We start from the raw sequence: 13,525 nt of genomic DNA on the forward strand, positions 1-13,525 counted from the left end.
TACTAAAGAATATGTGAAATTGACCCATGCAATAACTTCTACCATTCGTGTAACATCCTTTTAATTGTGTTTTCTTGTTTTAAAACCACATAAAAAGTATATACTTTCTTGCTTTATCACTTGATATGTTTGTTACTTCACAAATCTTCCTTGAAGTTTGTGTTTTTAGTGTTTTCTTGTATTGTTTTTAAGCCTAAGTTAATAGTTTGTTGCATTACTTATATTGTACGAGTCTCTTGGGAAACAATATATGGACTGATCCATGACATTACTTGCCAAAATATCCCTGACAAATAACAAGAAACTTAACCCATTAAGCACCAAAACCAAATTCAAAAATCCTAATCTATTATTTCAACATTAAGGGCTTCATTTGAACTTTTCAAAACTACTATCACAACTCTAGATCTATTATTCAATTGCATAAAAGAAGACAAAAAATGCTTAGATCTAAAATGCACCAACCTTATACACTTTGATCTAAAATGGCAATGAAGATCTTCTTGGGGTACTTCTTCTTCCTATCCTCAAATGCACCATCCTAATTCCTCTCTTAAGTACCACATTGATAATACATTGCCTCTTTTGCCCTACAATTCCAATACGCTCAATCTTAAGCACATTATTCGCCCGCGTCTAGTCCAACCTTATTCTAACTAAAATGACAACACTGTTGACATCGTCACTACTACTGACGACCTCAAAGTCGTTGTCAATGATCTAAACTTATTTCATCTTACTTTATGCCATTAAGGTTTATGCTATGTTGTTATGCATTGTGTTTCTTATTTGTATGTGTGAGAATACATGGTGAGGACTCAAGGGTGGGGATGGGAGGGACAAGTTCGAGTAGTGAATGGTTAGTAGGTTTGGGTTTCAAGAATGAAAGAAATAATGTGTTATGAGATTGAAAGGTGGAGGAGGGAACAATGTGTTTTGAGGAAATGATGCTTAAATGGGTTTTTTCTTTATTTGATCATTGCAATTTGTGGCTGCTATAAGGTTCCATAAATTGTTAATCCTTTCAAGAATACATTATTCATGCAATTTTTAATCAAAAAAATGTAATAAAACAAATGTCATGTAATTACTTAGCATCCAAAATAAAAGAAAATGACTACAACACCAAATGAAATAAAAAGTTTGAGGACTAAGACTTGTCGCCGAAAAGTTCAAGACAGAAATAATAAATTTTAAAAAAATTAAGGATGAAAAAACATACTTTATCCTATTTTTAATTTCTAGGAATATTTTTGAATTTTTTAATTTAAAACAAAATATTAAATGAATAGGAATTAGAAAGATAAAGAAACTTGTGTAGTATGAATTCTGAACAAAAATATTTTTTTATAACCTTTTAACAAACATCAAAATATATATTTTGATCTCCGGATTTCAGAAATCAATAATATTTCGTGAAACAAGTACTATGGTTCAAAATAAATAGTTATCAAAGTTAGTTTTTTTTTTTTTTTTCCTTTCCCTAAAGAGTTAGGCTCTATTGGACCGTACGATTAAGATCGTTCGGTGAAATTGATCACGCTGGTGCCGCATACCCTAGCGTTCCTGTTATTCTATTGTGGCTGAAACAAAACAGTGTTGAACGGCGAGGTAGAACGACGACCCCCTTCTGCGTTTTGACCTTCAATCTCGTAAGTTCTTCTATTTATTAATTTATTTTCAATTGAACACCGTGTGTTCAGATACGTGAAAAGATTTTAGTGTTGATTCCATGTTGAAGGTTAGGCATTGCGTGAATGGAAATAATCTAATTGATGGATGAGGTTCTGTGGTTTTTGAGTTTGTTGGATATTGATTTTCGCCGTTGAAATCTAATTCTATGCCCTTGTGAGGTGTATTGGATTGCATGATTGATTTTTGTTCATCTAAAGTTTCAAACTTTACTGTTGAAGTTGAGTTAATGATTAAGCTACTAACTTGTTATCTCTTTGATCAGTGGAAAATTTGTTACATAAATTGTTGTACTCATTTGATATCAACTGTCATGGAATCATGCTCTTATGAGGTGTCAAACTTCTTGCTTTAACCTAATCCACTTCTTCCAGTGCTCTGCAACGAATTAGGTGCTTTTAATCCATTGACACCCTCAAACTAATTAGGGATCAGAAATCAGTGTCTATGTACTTGTCCTCCCTTTTGTTCAAAGGATAGGTCATGTCATTTGTTTGTATTTGTAATAACTAATAACTACTGCTGAATGCGATTTTAGATTTTACTGCTATGCTCATAATAATATAGTTAACCCAGGCATGATTTTTTTTGTGTGTGTGATCGTTGTGCTGTTTTATTTTTTTATTCCTCTTCCATCTGGCTTGCTATTTTTTTCTTTCTTCCTAAGGTATAAAATAAAAGTTATTAACTTTTAATAGTCCCTGGACCATCTAATGTCTGTTTTTACAAATTTATGAAGTTTTTGGTTACTCTCACTTTCTTTGCTAAAGTGGCTACTATGCCAGCTGCTATAGTGTTTTTAGTGGTGGCCACCACCCACCAAGCAATGCATTTGGCCTTTAGATATTTGGTCTGTAAATGAACTAACTAACATCCTTTTCTTATTTATGATTGCATATCAAAATGGTCCTTCTTGAGAACCTGTGACACCTTTCTCTCGTCATTGAAGAGATGAGTACCTTTTTATTTTTTACTAAAAAGCTAGTATTAACTGATATAATTATTCCATTTATATCTAAGTTCTAAAATCAGGATAATAGATCAGAGGGTAGAAATTATCTAAAGGATCATTCAAGGTTTTAAATATCGTTCTGTTACACCAAAAACGAGTGCAATGGTTTTTCCCATCAGCGATACCGTTACAGGATGGTATTATGGAGTGAAAAGAGTTGCGGCCACAACACGGCTTCGGAAAACACTGTTTTGTTACTTTTTTCTGCCTCTTTAGAATTGAAACCTTTATTTAGTTGGTAGCTTCACCCTTCATCAAGATTCATGAGCATAGAACCCCACCGTTCACCTACCAGACCACCACCGCTTGCATCTTCCCAATCTCTGCTCAGTAGTGATTAATTTGACTTCTGTGCATGGAGGGAAGGGGGTTTGACTGTGTGTGTGCTTGAGTTGGGTGTGCTCATGAAGGGTCAAGGGTTGGGGGATTATTGTGAAAGCTTCTTTCTTTCAATGATGTATGGTCTATAACAATATTTAGTCTCAAATCTATTCAGCAGTTCTGTTTTCTCTTCTTGCGTCTGTTTGTGCTAGTTAAAAAATTGTGCCCCCTTGTCTTTTTTTATTCACCAAGTTGGTTATTGGTAGATTTACTTTCCAAAGTTCATTCCTTGATGGATAATTTGGTGACAACTGAAATGTAATTGCTGAATGCATAAACTTGTTAGTAGACAATTTTCATTATCAGGGGTTAATTTGATTAATTACTGAGAAATAAATGAACTCTATCTGTCTGCGGTTCATCTTATATAGAGTTTTACAAGAAAGTATAGGCAAAACACGTGAAGTTTAGCATTGTTTTGGATTTGCTTTCATATTATTTGTTGATGTTATTGCATCTTACTCTATATCTCTTCATATAATGGATAGCACTGTAAAAAATGGTTTATACTGAATTAATAGAAAGAAAAGGCTAATAATATTTGAAATGTTTTCCTAGTATACTTGTGTTTATTCTTATTACACTTCTCTTTCTTTACCTTGAGGATGCTTTATTTTCATTTGTGTAGAATCATGGCCAAAGCTGAAGGTGGCAAGGAACCAATAAATGAACAAGCAGTAGCAAATATGTATGCTGCAATGAGGTCTGAGCTCAACCAAATTTACTCCAAAATAACTGAACTGGAGATGGAAGTTAGTGAGCACACATTGGTTACCAATGCCATTCAACCACTTGACCAATCTAGACGATGCTATCGTATGATTGGAGGGGTGCTTGTGGAGAGAACCATCAAAGAGGTCTTGCCTGCTGTGCAGCGAAATAAAGAAGGACTCGAAGAGGTTGTGGCAAGGCTTAACGAGGCGTTGGAAAAGAAGAAAAAGGAAATTTCTGAGTTTGAGGCTAAATATAAAATCAGGATAAGGAAGGCTGATGCTGAGGTGAAGGATGAATCTGGTAGGAAGGAAGGGTCTGCTCAGGGGGTTCTTGTGGGTCCTGCAGGTGGAAGTGAATGATTTGTCTATTTTTATTTTGTTTCCTCAAACTAGTAGCCAGAACTTGTCTTACAATTGGGTGCATGCAGTTTGATGATTTGTTTTATATGTAGACTAAGTGCGTGTCTGAATTAGATTCATGTTCCGTCCATATAGAAGCAAGTAAATGTAACTTCTGCATCATTTTGACGTGGTTTTGCTGCTTGAACGTGGATCCAAGACGTGTTTCCAACCACGCTCATTAGCAAGTATACCTTGATATGACCTTAAGTTTAATTGCTTTGGGCTGAAAAAAACTTATCTTCATTGGTTTGTGTTTATGTAGATTTTTGTATGCAAGACTAGAGCATATAATCGCGTGATCAAGCTATTTTGTCTCTCTTATGTATCGATATGTTTCATTTGGGGTAAAATGCTTTTCCTAAGCACCTTATGTTTAATTTGGTTTTTGAAACAATGCAGAAAGAAGTAATGGAAGAAGGTTTAAGGCATTTTTTCAAACTAATTATTGAAAAATGTAAAGAGAAATTATTTTCTGGTTTGGGATAGTTTTTGTTACAAGACAAAAATAATGTGGTGTTTGTTGCCCGACAAAAAATTATAGTCTAAACTACTGAAAACATATTTGTGAACCTATTTTTATCATTGCAAACCAGCTTTAACACATTTCAATATATAGTAAATAGTCAATTTAATCTTTGGATTTATATTTAGTTGACATCTTGAAATTAAGAAAAACTCAAATAAATTCCTTCATCATTTCATTCAAGTCTCTAAAATTAACTAGTTTTCTCATTTTGGTCCAACTCTAGGGACTTGAGTGTTAATAATAATAAAATTTTGAGACTAAAATGAGAGATAAAGATTAATTTTAGGGACTCAGATAAAATCTAAAAATAAATCAAAATTTTATTTGAATTTTTATTAGATTCAGAGACTAAAATGATAAGAAATATAAATTTAAGAGCTAAATTTGTTATTTAGTGGAGAAGTAATATTTTGAGCATGTTTCATAAGGCGTCACTCTAAACTTGGATTTCTAACATCAACAAATACCTTGCTTCTGCGTCTTCTTCTATTTTTTAGGCAAAATTGTATTTTTGTCTTCCAATTTCGAATTTGTTCCCCATACCACAATTGGACGTTGACTATTAGCAAGTGATGTTGACTGTCACATGTCACGTTCTTATTGAATGATGACTGTCACGTGTTATATTCTGTTTGGTTAATGAAAACAACGATGTATTTCATCTTTTAATTAAACTGAAGATAAGATGGGAGACCAAAAATACAACTTTGTTAATTTTTTAAACCTAAAAATGAAGGCAAATGAGATTCGAAAACCTAAAAAACAAGGACACACTTTTTGTTATAGACTACGAATGATTTGAATTGATAACCAATCACATATTAAATAACTTTTTATTATTTTTTTGATAATTAATTTGAAAAAAAAATCCTTAAATGTATAAAATAAACAATAGTATGCATATTTATATAATTTAGTTCGTATTTAGTCTAATTTATATTTAAAATATAATCTCGTTAGTCCACTTTTTTATTTTTGTTTATTGAAAAAAAATATACTGGAAGTCCTTTTTGTCCGGGATCCTATTTCTAATTTTTTTTATTTTTTTTTACCAAAGATATAGACATCATCGGCAACACCAAAATATTATTTATTTATTTTATTTCTCGCTCATTCCCTCTTTCTTTCCCTCATTTTTTCAATTTTGCTGCTCTCTCTTCCCTTTTTTTCTCTGCTACACTTGTGTTGTGCATCTTGACACTCTCTCCAGCAACAACAAACCATGAACGCCTCCATCATTGGTTCGTTTTCTTTTTTCTCGCACCCTTTTCTTTTATCTACACTTCACTCATCTTCCTTGTTTTTTGTTTTGCTGACGTTGTATTGTGCACCATATTGAAGATCCATTGCAGGGCGATTTCCCAGAAGTGATAGAGGAGTATTTGGAACATGGCTGTATGAAATGCATTGCCTTCAATCGCCGTGGCACCCTTCTTGCTGGTAACCCCTTTCTCTCTGCCTCTCTTATTTTCATATTCAACTGCTGCTCTGTCCTTTCTGGGTATTCTCCTTTGATGCATTTTCGTGCAAAGTTTTTATCTTTTGATTTTTGGTAGCCTGTGTTTATGGTAATAATTTGGTTTTGGAAAATGGGTTGTGGGTAAAAAACTGAGTTTTATGTTTTTTAATGTCGATTTCAAGGTTGAAGTAGCGAACTTTAGTGAGTAATTCCCTTTTTCCCTGATGACCCAGATAAGAAAAGGACGTTATTTTTACTCAGATTGTATGTATAGGGTGTTTTTTTGGACACTTTTTCTTGTGGGGTTTATGTGGAATTTTGGGATTCTAGCATCAAGGCCGGAGTCCTGTTTTTAATTTTTTCATGCCTTGGCTTGGCGATGAAGAAATATTAAAGGGTATGCATACATGTTTCCCTAACGTAGTAATGATGCAATTGATGCTCAATGCATTGGATAAACGTGTGTATGATGTAGTTGATGTTTACTTTACCATTATACTGGAATAAGTTTGTGAGGCAATAATGGGTTTGTGTGCTATTTGTTCGAATGTGGGTGGCGTAAATATTATAGCAAGTGTTGAACTACTATTAAATATTTATTGGAGTTATTTTCAATATCAATTTTCTCACTTTTGATCTTGATTTGCTCAATTGAACCACCAGCTGGATGCAATGATGGAAGTTGTGTTATTTGGGATTTTGAAACCCGAGGCATTGCTAAAATTCTGCGTGATGATGAATGTTCTTCTCCCATAACCAGCATTTGCTGGTCAAAGTATGGTCATCGAATTCTTGTATCTGCTGCTGATAAATCATTGTTATTGTGGGATGTTATGAGTGGTAAGAAAATAACGCGGATAGTTCTGCAACAAACCCCTCTACAAGCTCGTCTTCATCCAGGATCCTCGACCCCGTCTCTCTGCTTAGCATGTCCTCTTTCATGTGCTCCAATGATTGTTGACCTGAATACAGGAGACACAACTTTACTTAAAGTTTCTGTCTCAGAGACATGCAATGGACCAACCCCTCCTTCACGTAATAAATGTTCTGATGGAATTACCTCCTTCACACCAACTGCTGCTTGTTTTAATAAGTATGGGACTCTGGTTTATGTGGGAAACTCAAAAGGGGAAATTCTTGTCATTGATTACAAAAATGGTGACGTGCGTGCTGTAGTTCCGATCTCTGGTGGTTCTGTTGTAAAGAACATTGTGTTCAGCAGGAATGGGCAGTATCTGCTCACGAATTCAAATGATCGAATAATACGAATCTATGAAAACCTTCTGCCTCTGAAAGATGAAGTCAGAGCCCTTGATGACCTGAGTGGGAGCCACAACGATCTAAATAATATTGAGAATTTGAAGGCTGTTGGATCAAAATGTTTAACTTTATTCCGGGAATTTCAAGATTCCATCACAAAGGTACACTGGAAAGCACCTTGTTTCAGTGGTGATGGTGAGTGGGTAGTTGGTGGTTCTGCTAGCAAAGGTGAGCACAAGATTTACATATGGGATAGAGCTGGACATCTTGTGAAAATCCTGGAAGGACCTAAGGAAGCTCTGATAGATTTAGCATGGCATCCTGTGCATCCTATTGTTGTATCTGTTTCGCTGAATGGTTTAGTTTATATATGGGCAAAAGATTATACTGAGAACTGGAGTGCATTTGCTCCTGATTTCAAGGAGCTTGAGGAAAATGAGGAATATGTAGAGCGTGAAGATGAATTTGATCTGATTCCTGAGACTGAGAAGGTAAAAGGTTTTTTATTCGATTGGTCATGGACATCATTCTTTCTTTTTGCCCATTCTTTCTTGATGTTATATGCTTGCAGGTTAAAGGACCTGATGTTGATGAAGATGAGGAAGTTGACATTGTAACCGTGGAGAAAGATGCCACTTTCAGTGATTCTGATATGTCTCAAGAAGAGTTATGTTACTTGCCATCAACCCCTAGTCACGATGTTCCTGAGCAGCAAGAGAAGTGTGTAGAAAGTTCTTCGAAGTTGTTGGACAGCAATAACACTGGATCCCCTCTTTCAGAAGAAGCTGGACCAAATGGACATATGATGAATCATGCATCAAGTCCTCTTGAAGGTAATGGCATGCTTTGAATTATATGCTTGTTGCTTAGTATTTGAGTTCTTTAGAATCTGAGTTCATTTAGTCTCTAATTATGCTTCGAAAAAGTTTCAAGTCTCCCCAATTTTATTTAGATTAGACTTAAAAGTCCCCCTTTTTATCCCCAATGGGTGGTTGAGTTGCCAATGTATTGTCTATGCATTTTTTCTGATACGAACTTCTGACTCCTCTTATCCATTTAATAATAATATTTTATTTTTCTATTAATATGAAGATGATGCTGGGCGCATGAAAAGAAAGCGGAAACCTTCAGAGAAGGTGTTGGAATTACAAGCAGAAAAAGTTAAGAAACCTTCAAAATCTAGCAAATCGGAAAAACCTAAGAGCAAATCTTTGGCCGATCAAGATAATGGTAACGGTTTTCATGGTGGTGGGCTTTATGATGAATAATTGTAGAATATGAAATTCTTGTTTACAAAAGCACTATTTTTTCTTTATTTTTTGTCTTTATTTGTTTTTCTTTTCTAAAAAACTTACCTTTGCATAGCTTTATTTAAACTTGCCTCCTTTCTCTCTATCCTTGACCTATGTTTCTAAGTTGGTGGTGGCTAGTGAAAGCTGATGTATCCTTTAACTTATATTTTTCTGGCCATCCTCATTGATAATAGAGTTTTGTCCATATAGGTTTGAGTTCATATGAATATGTTTGAATTGGCCAATTTTAACTTGTTGAAACTTTGGCTTAGCAATATTAAATAAATTTCTCAATTAGTTTGATTTGATTGATTAAATAATCTTATTATTAACTTTACCACTATGTTTATAACTAAAAAATATGCATGTGGAGGTCCTCAAATATTGCATATGTCTGTCTTTTTTTGTTCTAAACATGGGATGGCTATTGTTTGGAGCAATGAACAACACACTTTGTTGTTGGTATGTTAAGTGTCACATGTAAATAACAACAAAGCCAACAATAAACATCTCTCTTCCTCCCCCAAAATTTCCTCTAAACTGATTTACCCCATTCTCATACAAAGGCCTAACTTCCAATCCCATTCTGAGTTGATGAATCTTGTTGTGGGTGGAGTTTTGATGTATGGGGGGTGGGGGGGGGGGGGGGGGAGTTGTTTGAGGTTAATGCAAAATCCACACCCCTTTTGCTTTTGTATTTATTGAAGCATGTTCAATGCTTTGCTTTGTGGTCTTCTTTTGTATAAATGCACTGTTGCATTCTGCATTTAGTTTTTGTTTTTTTCTTTCTTTTTTAACAATAATTTGTGTTTATTGTTTAAATTGTGTGTGGTCCCATGTAAAAAATGTTTTTGTTAAAGTATAGTTTAAACTTCAATGTAGATTTGTTTTGCTTTACAGTGTCCTGTATTTTGTTTAATATACAGATATGGATGTTGGTGTAAGAGGGTTTGTAAAGCTTGTTAAAAATTGTGTAGGATTGCATGATCTTATGATTTTTCAAGCACCCTACAATCCTATGCTGTGCTGAATTTGTTTTGGGGTGGTTGGTCAGATTGCATAATAGTGAGCTTAAAATCTTAGAATAGGCTGATTCTAGTTTGGCATAAAAAAGAAAAAAAAGATCCATTATTTGACCCACCCTTGCCCCACATTATCAAAATTCTCAAACTTGTTTTCCTGCTCATTTTGACCTCTTTGTGCCACTTCTCATTTACCGTTCAGATTTTTGTTCTGTGTTCATCTTCTCCATTTGACCAGGTTCATTTTCTTTAATTTTCCGCCTCATTATATGATTGGGTTGTTGGACTGCTTTTGGTTCAACTGCTTCTGGTATATTTTATTTGATTGCTTCTGTTGTTTGGTTTCTCTTTTGCTTTTGCTTTCTTCTTTGCTTCTGGGTTAAGTGCTTGTAAAGTTGTTCTCTCCTTTGCTTCTCTAATTTTGACTTGTTTTGGTGTTGTATCATGCTGGTTTGAAATGTTTTCATGTGGGAGTAGTGGTGCTGTGAGAGTTAATGGTGTTGCAGGTGCTGCTGGTCGCTTTGATGACGCCGAGAGTGTGAGAGTGGGGTTTTTTAAATGCAGAAAAATGCTCCTGGAAATAGGAGTGATGTAGGATGGAAAGTGTTATCTCAGTTGATGGGGATTCCCAAAAAATTAAATGCAAACAATGTAGACGGTAATAATTGGTGGGGTTTATTGATTGAAGCATCATTTGGCCAGAACACAAAAATGTTGGGTCTTGCAAATCTATTAGAGATAAAGTGAGGAAAAAAATGTATGAAGTTGTTTTATTATTGCAAGAGAAATCAATTAGGAAACCAATACCATTTTTAAGGGAAAAAAGAAAAGGGAATGAAGAGGTTGAGAGGTGTGGAAACATTTTGAAGAGGGGAGGAAGAAATCAATCCACCATTGGGGAAATATTTTTAAGAGGGGAGAAAGCAGTCATTCCACCATCAATAACATTGTTAAGAAGGATTTGAGAGAAGAAGAACGCAATTGCTTCCTTTTTCTACAAGGATGCCAGGCCATTCAATATGGTTAGGTGATGAATTTGACAAGTTTGATGGAATTTGTTGCAAGACATAGCATACAGTTTAACTTTAAGCCACCATCCTACCATAACATTGTAGAGTCAAATTTTTAAAGAATAATGAATACGACTATGGAAGCTATTGAAGAATGTAGAGCTCATTGAAAGAAAATGAAATGTACCATAATGATGGATGGGTGGATCATCAAAAGATGGAGGCCCATATTACTTTTGTTACACTATTATTCAAATGAGGGAAAGGAAAGAAAGGGCTCTCTCTTTTGGTTTGGTTGAAGGGGAGAAGTGAGGTTCCCCTCCCCTTGTTTGGTTAGCTAGGGGAGGAGAGGGAAAATAATAGTAATAAGAATTACTGAAGGGAAGAGAAAGGGAAATAGAACTTCAAGAATAATTTTGTTAGTACACTCTTAAAAATTACAAACCAGTTTCACTCCCCTTCCAATTCAAAATCCTCCTAATGTTAGAAGGGAGGGGTTTTAGCTCCCTCATTTTCCATCTCCTCCCTTCTCCAAATAATAATATAAAAAGATATAGTCATTAATATTATTTTTTTAAAGGCCCATAGGCCTTTTTATAAGCCTTATATAAAACAGGCCATGTAAGTAGACTTAGGTTAGGCTACTCCTTCAAACAGGCTAGGCCTTAAAAATTGGCCTGTAACATTAAAAAAGTCAGACTCGGGTTTTGTAATCATGAACTTGGCTAGGCTCAAGCCTAGTTGGCTTGTTTCCACTTGTAAAAACAGTTGACAGACTTTTTAAGATGATAGATTACATTGTTGTGGAGATTCATGAAGAAAATGTTGCCCTTACTGTGACAGATAATGCAGCAAACTACAAAGTTGCAGGAAAAATGGAGTAAAGGAAAAGATCTGGTGGGATCTGCCATTACTTGCTTTCCCACATCTTACCTAAGTTTAGGATCTCTCTCAATGACAACAAAGGAGCATTGATTAGAATGTTCTCATCAAGACAATGGTAATCTAGGTTTGCAAAGACAAAGGATGGGAAGTCTTTTGAAAATATGATTATGGATAAGCAGTTTTAAAAAAACATTGTTGATTTGTTTGAGGGGTGCTTATCTAAGCAAAGTGTATTGTTTGGTTGATTCGGATGAGAAGCCAATTGTGATATGAGGAAATGGATTGGGCAAAAGAGAATATGCAAAATGCCTTCAATGGTGTCTACAGGATAAATTATCAGTTTAGTTTAAATTTTGGTAGTCTTTGTTTGACTAGTAATATTATTTCTTCATTATATATGCCTCTACAGGATATCATTAATGAAAGACGAGACAAACAATTCCATAGGCCATTGCATCTTGTAACCTACTACCTTAACCCTCAATTACTCTCTAGTCCTAGATTTAAGTTGATTTTGAAGTTAAAAGTTGATTATATGACTATTCAAAAAGGATGGTGGTAAGTGTTTTAAAAGTAACTAAGGTTGATTCTTAGTTTGAAGACTTAATGAATAAAAGTTTTTTTGATAGGCACGATTCTAGGGAACACCAAAACTAAATCAAAATGGCGTGAATCTTATGGGGGTGGACATATAGAACTCTAAAAAGTTTTCCATTAAAATACTAAAGTTGCATGCAGTTCCTTTGGGTGTGAGCATAATTTGAGTGCCTTTGAGATTCATTTTTATCTACTAGCAGTTGAATATTAGCTTTTGTAATTTTAAGTCCGTACGAAGAAATGATGAATTATTTATTTGTGATGAATTAGCCAAGAAGCAACCTAGGAAAACTTGGTTATAATGTTAAATGATATTTCATGCAATGATAATTAGGTTATGGATAATGATGAATGTTCGTCTAACATGAGAGTTTAGATATATATATGGACTACTTGGATATTCCAAATAAAGAAGCCTCAATCAAGATGGAGAGTAAGCTAATGGTGATGGTAGTGTTACCCTGTTGATGATTTGTAGATTCATAATTATGATGATGACCTTAATGGAGATGGAGAGATGCCATGGATAATGAAGGGTATGAAGATCATATGGAAGATGATTATTATGATTTGAGCTTGAATGATTTGCTGGAGTAAAATGATCTAGAGTTGGATTGTTTTGCTTTTGCTTTTGCTATTTTGAGTAGTGATCAAAACTTGTACTTTAGAAGTTATGAATTTTAGACTTTCAAGTTGTATGGGAGCTTTTATGTGTTTTCATGGAAAGTTTACTTAAAAATGTTGGTAGTGATTTTGAAGTTATTTGAATGTGTTCATAAATTTTTAAACTAAGATCTCACTATTTGTATTTCGATTATTCGATGTATGTGTTCTTCAGTTGTCGATTTTAAGTAGTCTTAATTTCAACTACTTTGGGGTGTATGTTGTTAATAATGGTCCAAAACTGTTTAATGTATAAATGAAGGTGTTCCGGTTTAGAGTATTGTGAAATGTTATTTCTTTATTTTCATTTTTTCTGCTGTAGATGTACTAGTACTACTATTAGTTTTGAAAATAATTTCTGAAAATAATTTTTAACTTTATATATATATATATATATATATATATATATATATATTGTGTGCTCGCATGTTCATAATTTATCTGAAACGCCTCTTTTTAGTGTGACCTATGCCTTAAGTGTCGTCTTCAAATTTAAGAGACTCAACCATGATTAATTAAATAATCAACTAATAATTAATTAATTTTCTAATCCTAGAGAATCAAAGAATAAGAAAAATGTGAAAAATTAAAATCTTAAAAAAGTCATTGAA

General features: G+C 34.2%; 2 protein-coding genes across 5 annotated transcripts; both read left to right on the top strand.

The window, feature by feature from the left end:
- The first annotated feature begins 1,486 nt into the window (after positions 1-1,486).
- Positions 1,487-4,488, top strand: LOC114382739 (probable prefoldin subunit 2). 2 transcript variants are annotated; one of them, XM_028342328.1, is made up of 2 exons: positions 1,487-1,652; positions 3,714-4,488. In XM_028342328.1, exon 2 carries the CDS (start codon positions 3,718-3,720, stop codon positions 4,156-4,158), a length of 441 nt encoding a protein of 146 aa, XP_028198129.1. In that variant the 5' UTR covers positions 1,487-1,652; positions 3,714-3,717; the 3' UTR covers positions 4,159-4,488. The 2 variants fall into 2 exon arrangements, with proteins under 2 accessions (XP_028198129.1, XP_028198130.1); XM_028342329.1 differs by lacking the exon at positions 1,487-1,652 and adding an exon at positions 1,701-1,741.
- A 1,340-nt stretch (positions 4,489-5,828) lies between these two features.
- LOC114380858 (protein RBL-like) lies at positions 5,829-13,202 on the top strand. Of its 3 annotated transcripts, none has more exons than XM_028339945.1 (6): positions 5,829-5,967; positions 6,068-6,166; positions 6,849-7,936; positions 8,017-8,278; positions 8,538-8,675; positions 12,586-13,202. In XM_028339945.1, the coding sequence occupies exons 1-6, from the start codon at positions 5,949-5,951 to the stop codon at positions 12,594-12,596; spliced, it is 1,617 nt and encodes a 538-aa protein (XP_028195746.1). In that variant the 5' UTR covers positions 5,829-5,948; the 3' UTR covers positions 12,597-13,202. The 3 variants fall into 3 exon arrangements, with proteins under 3 accessions (XP_028195746.1, XP_028195747.1, XP_028195745.1); XM_028339946.1 differs by having other exon boundaries at positions 12,730-13,202; XM_028339944.1 differs by lacking the exon at positions 12,586-13,202 and having other exon boundaries at positions 8,538-8,960.
- Positions 13,203-13,525: the final 323 nt, after the last annotated feature.

This window comes from Glycine soja, chromosome 13, assembly GCF_004193775.1.
Source record: "Glycine soja cultivar W05 chromosome 13, ASM419377v2, whole genome shotgun sequence".
In the NCBI taxonomy this organism is placed as follows: domain Eukaryota; kingdom Viridiplantae; phylum Streptophyta; class Magnoliopsida; order Fabales; family Fabaceae; genus Glycine; species Glycine soja.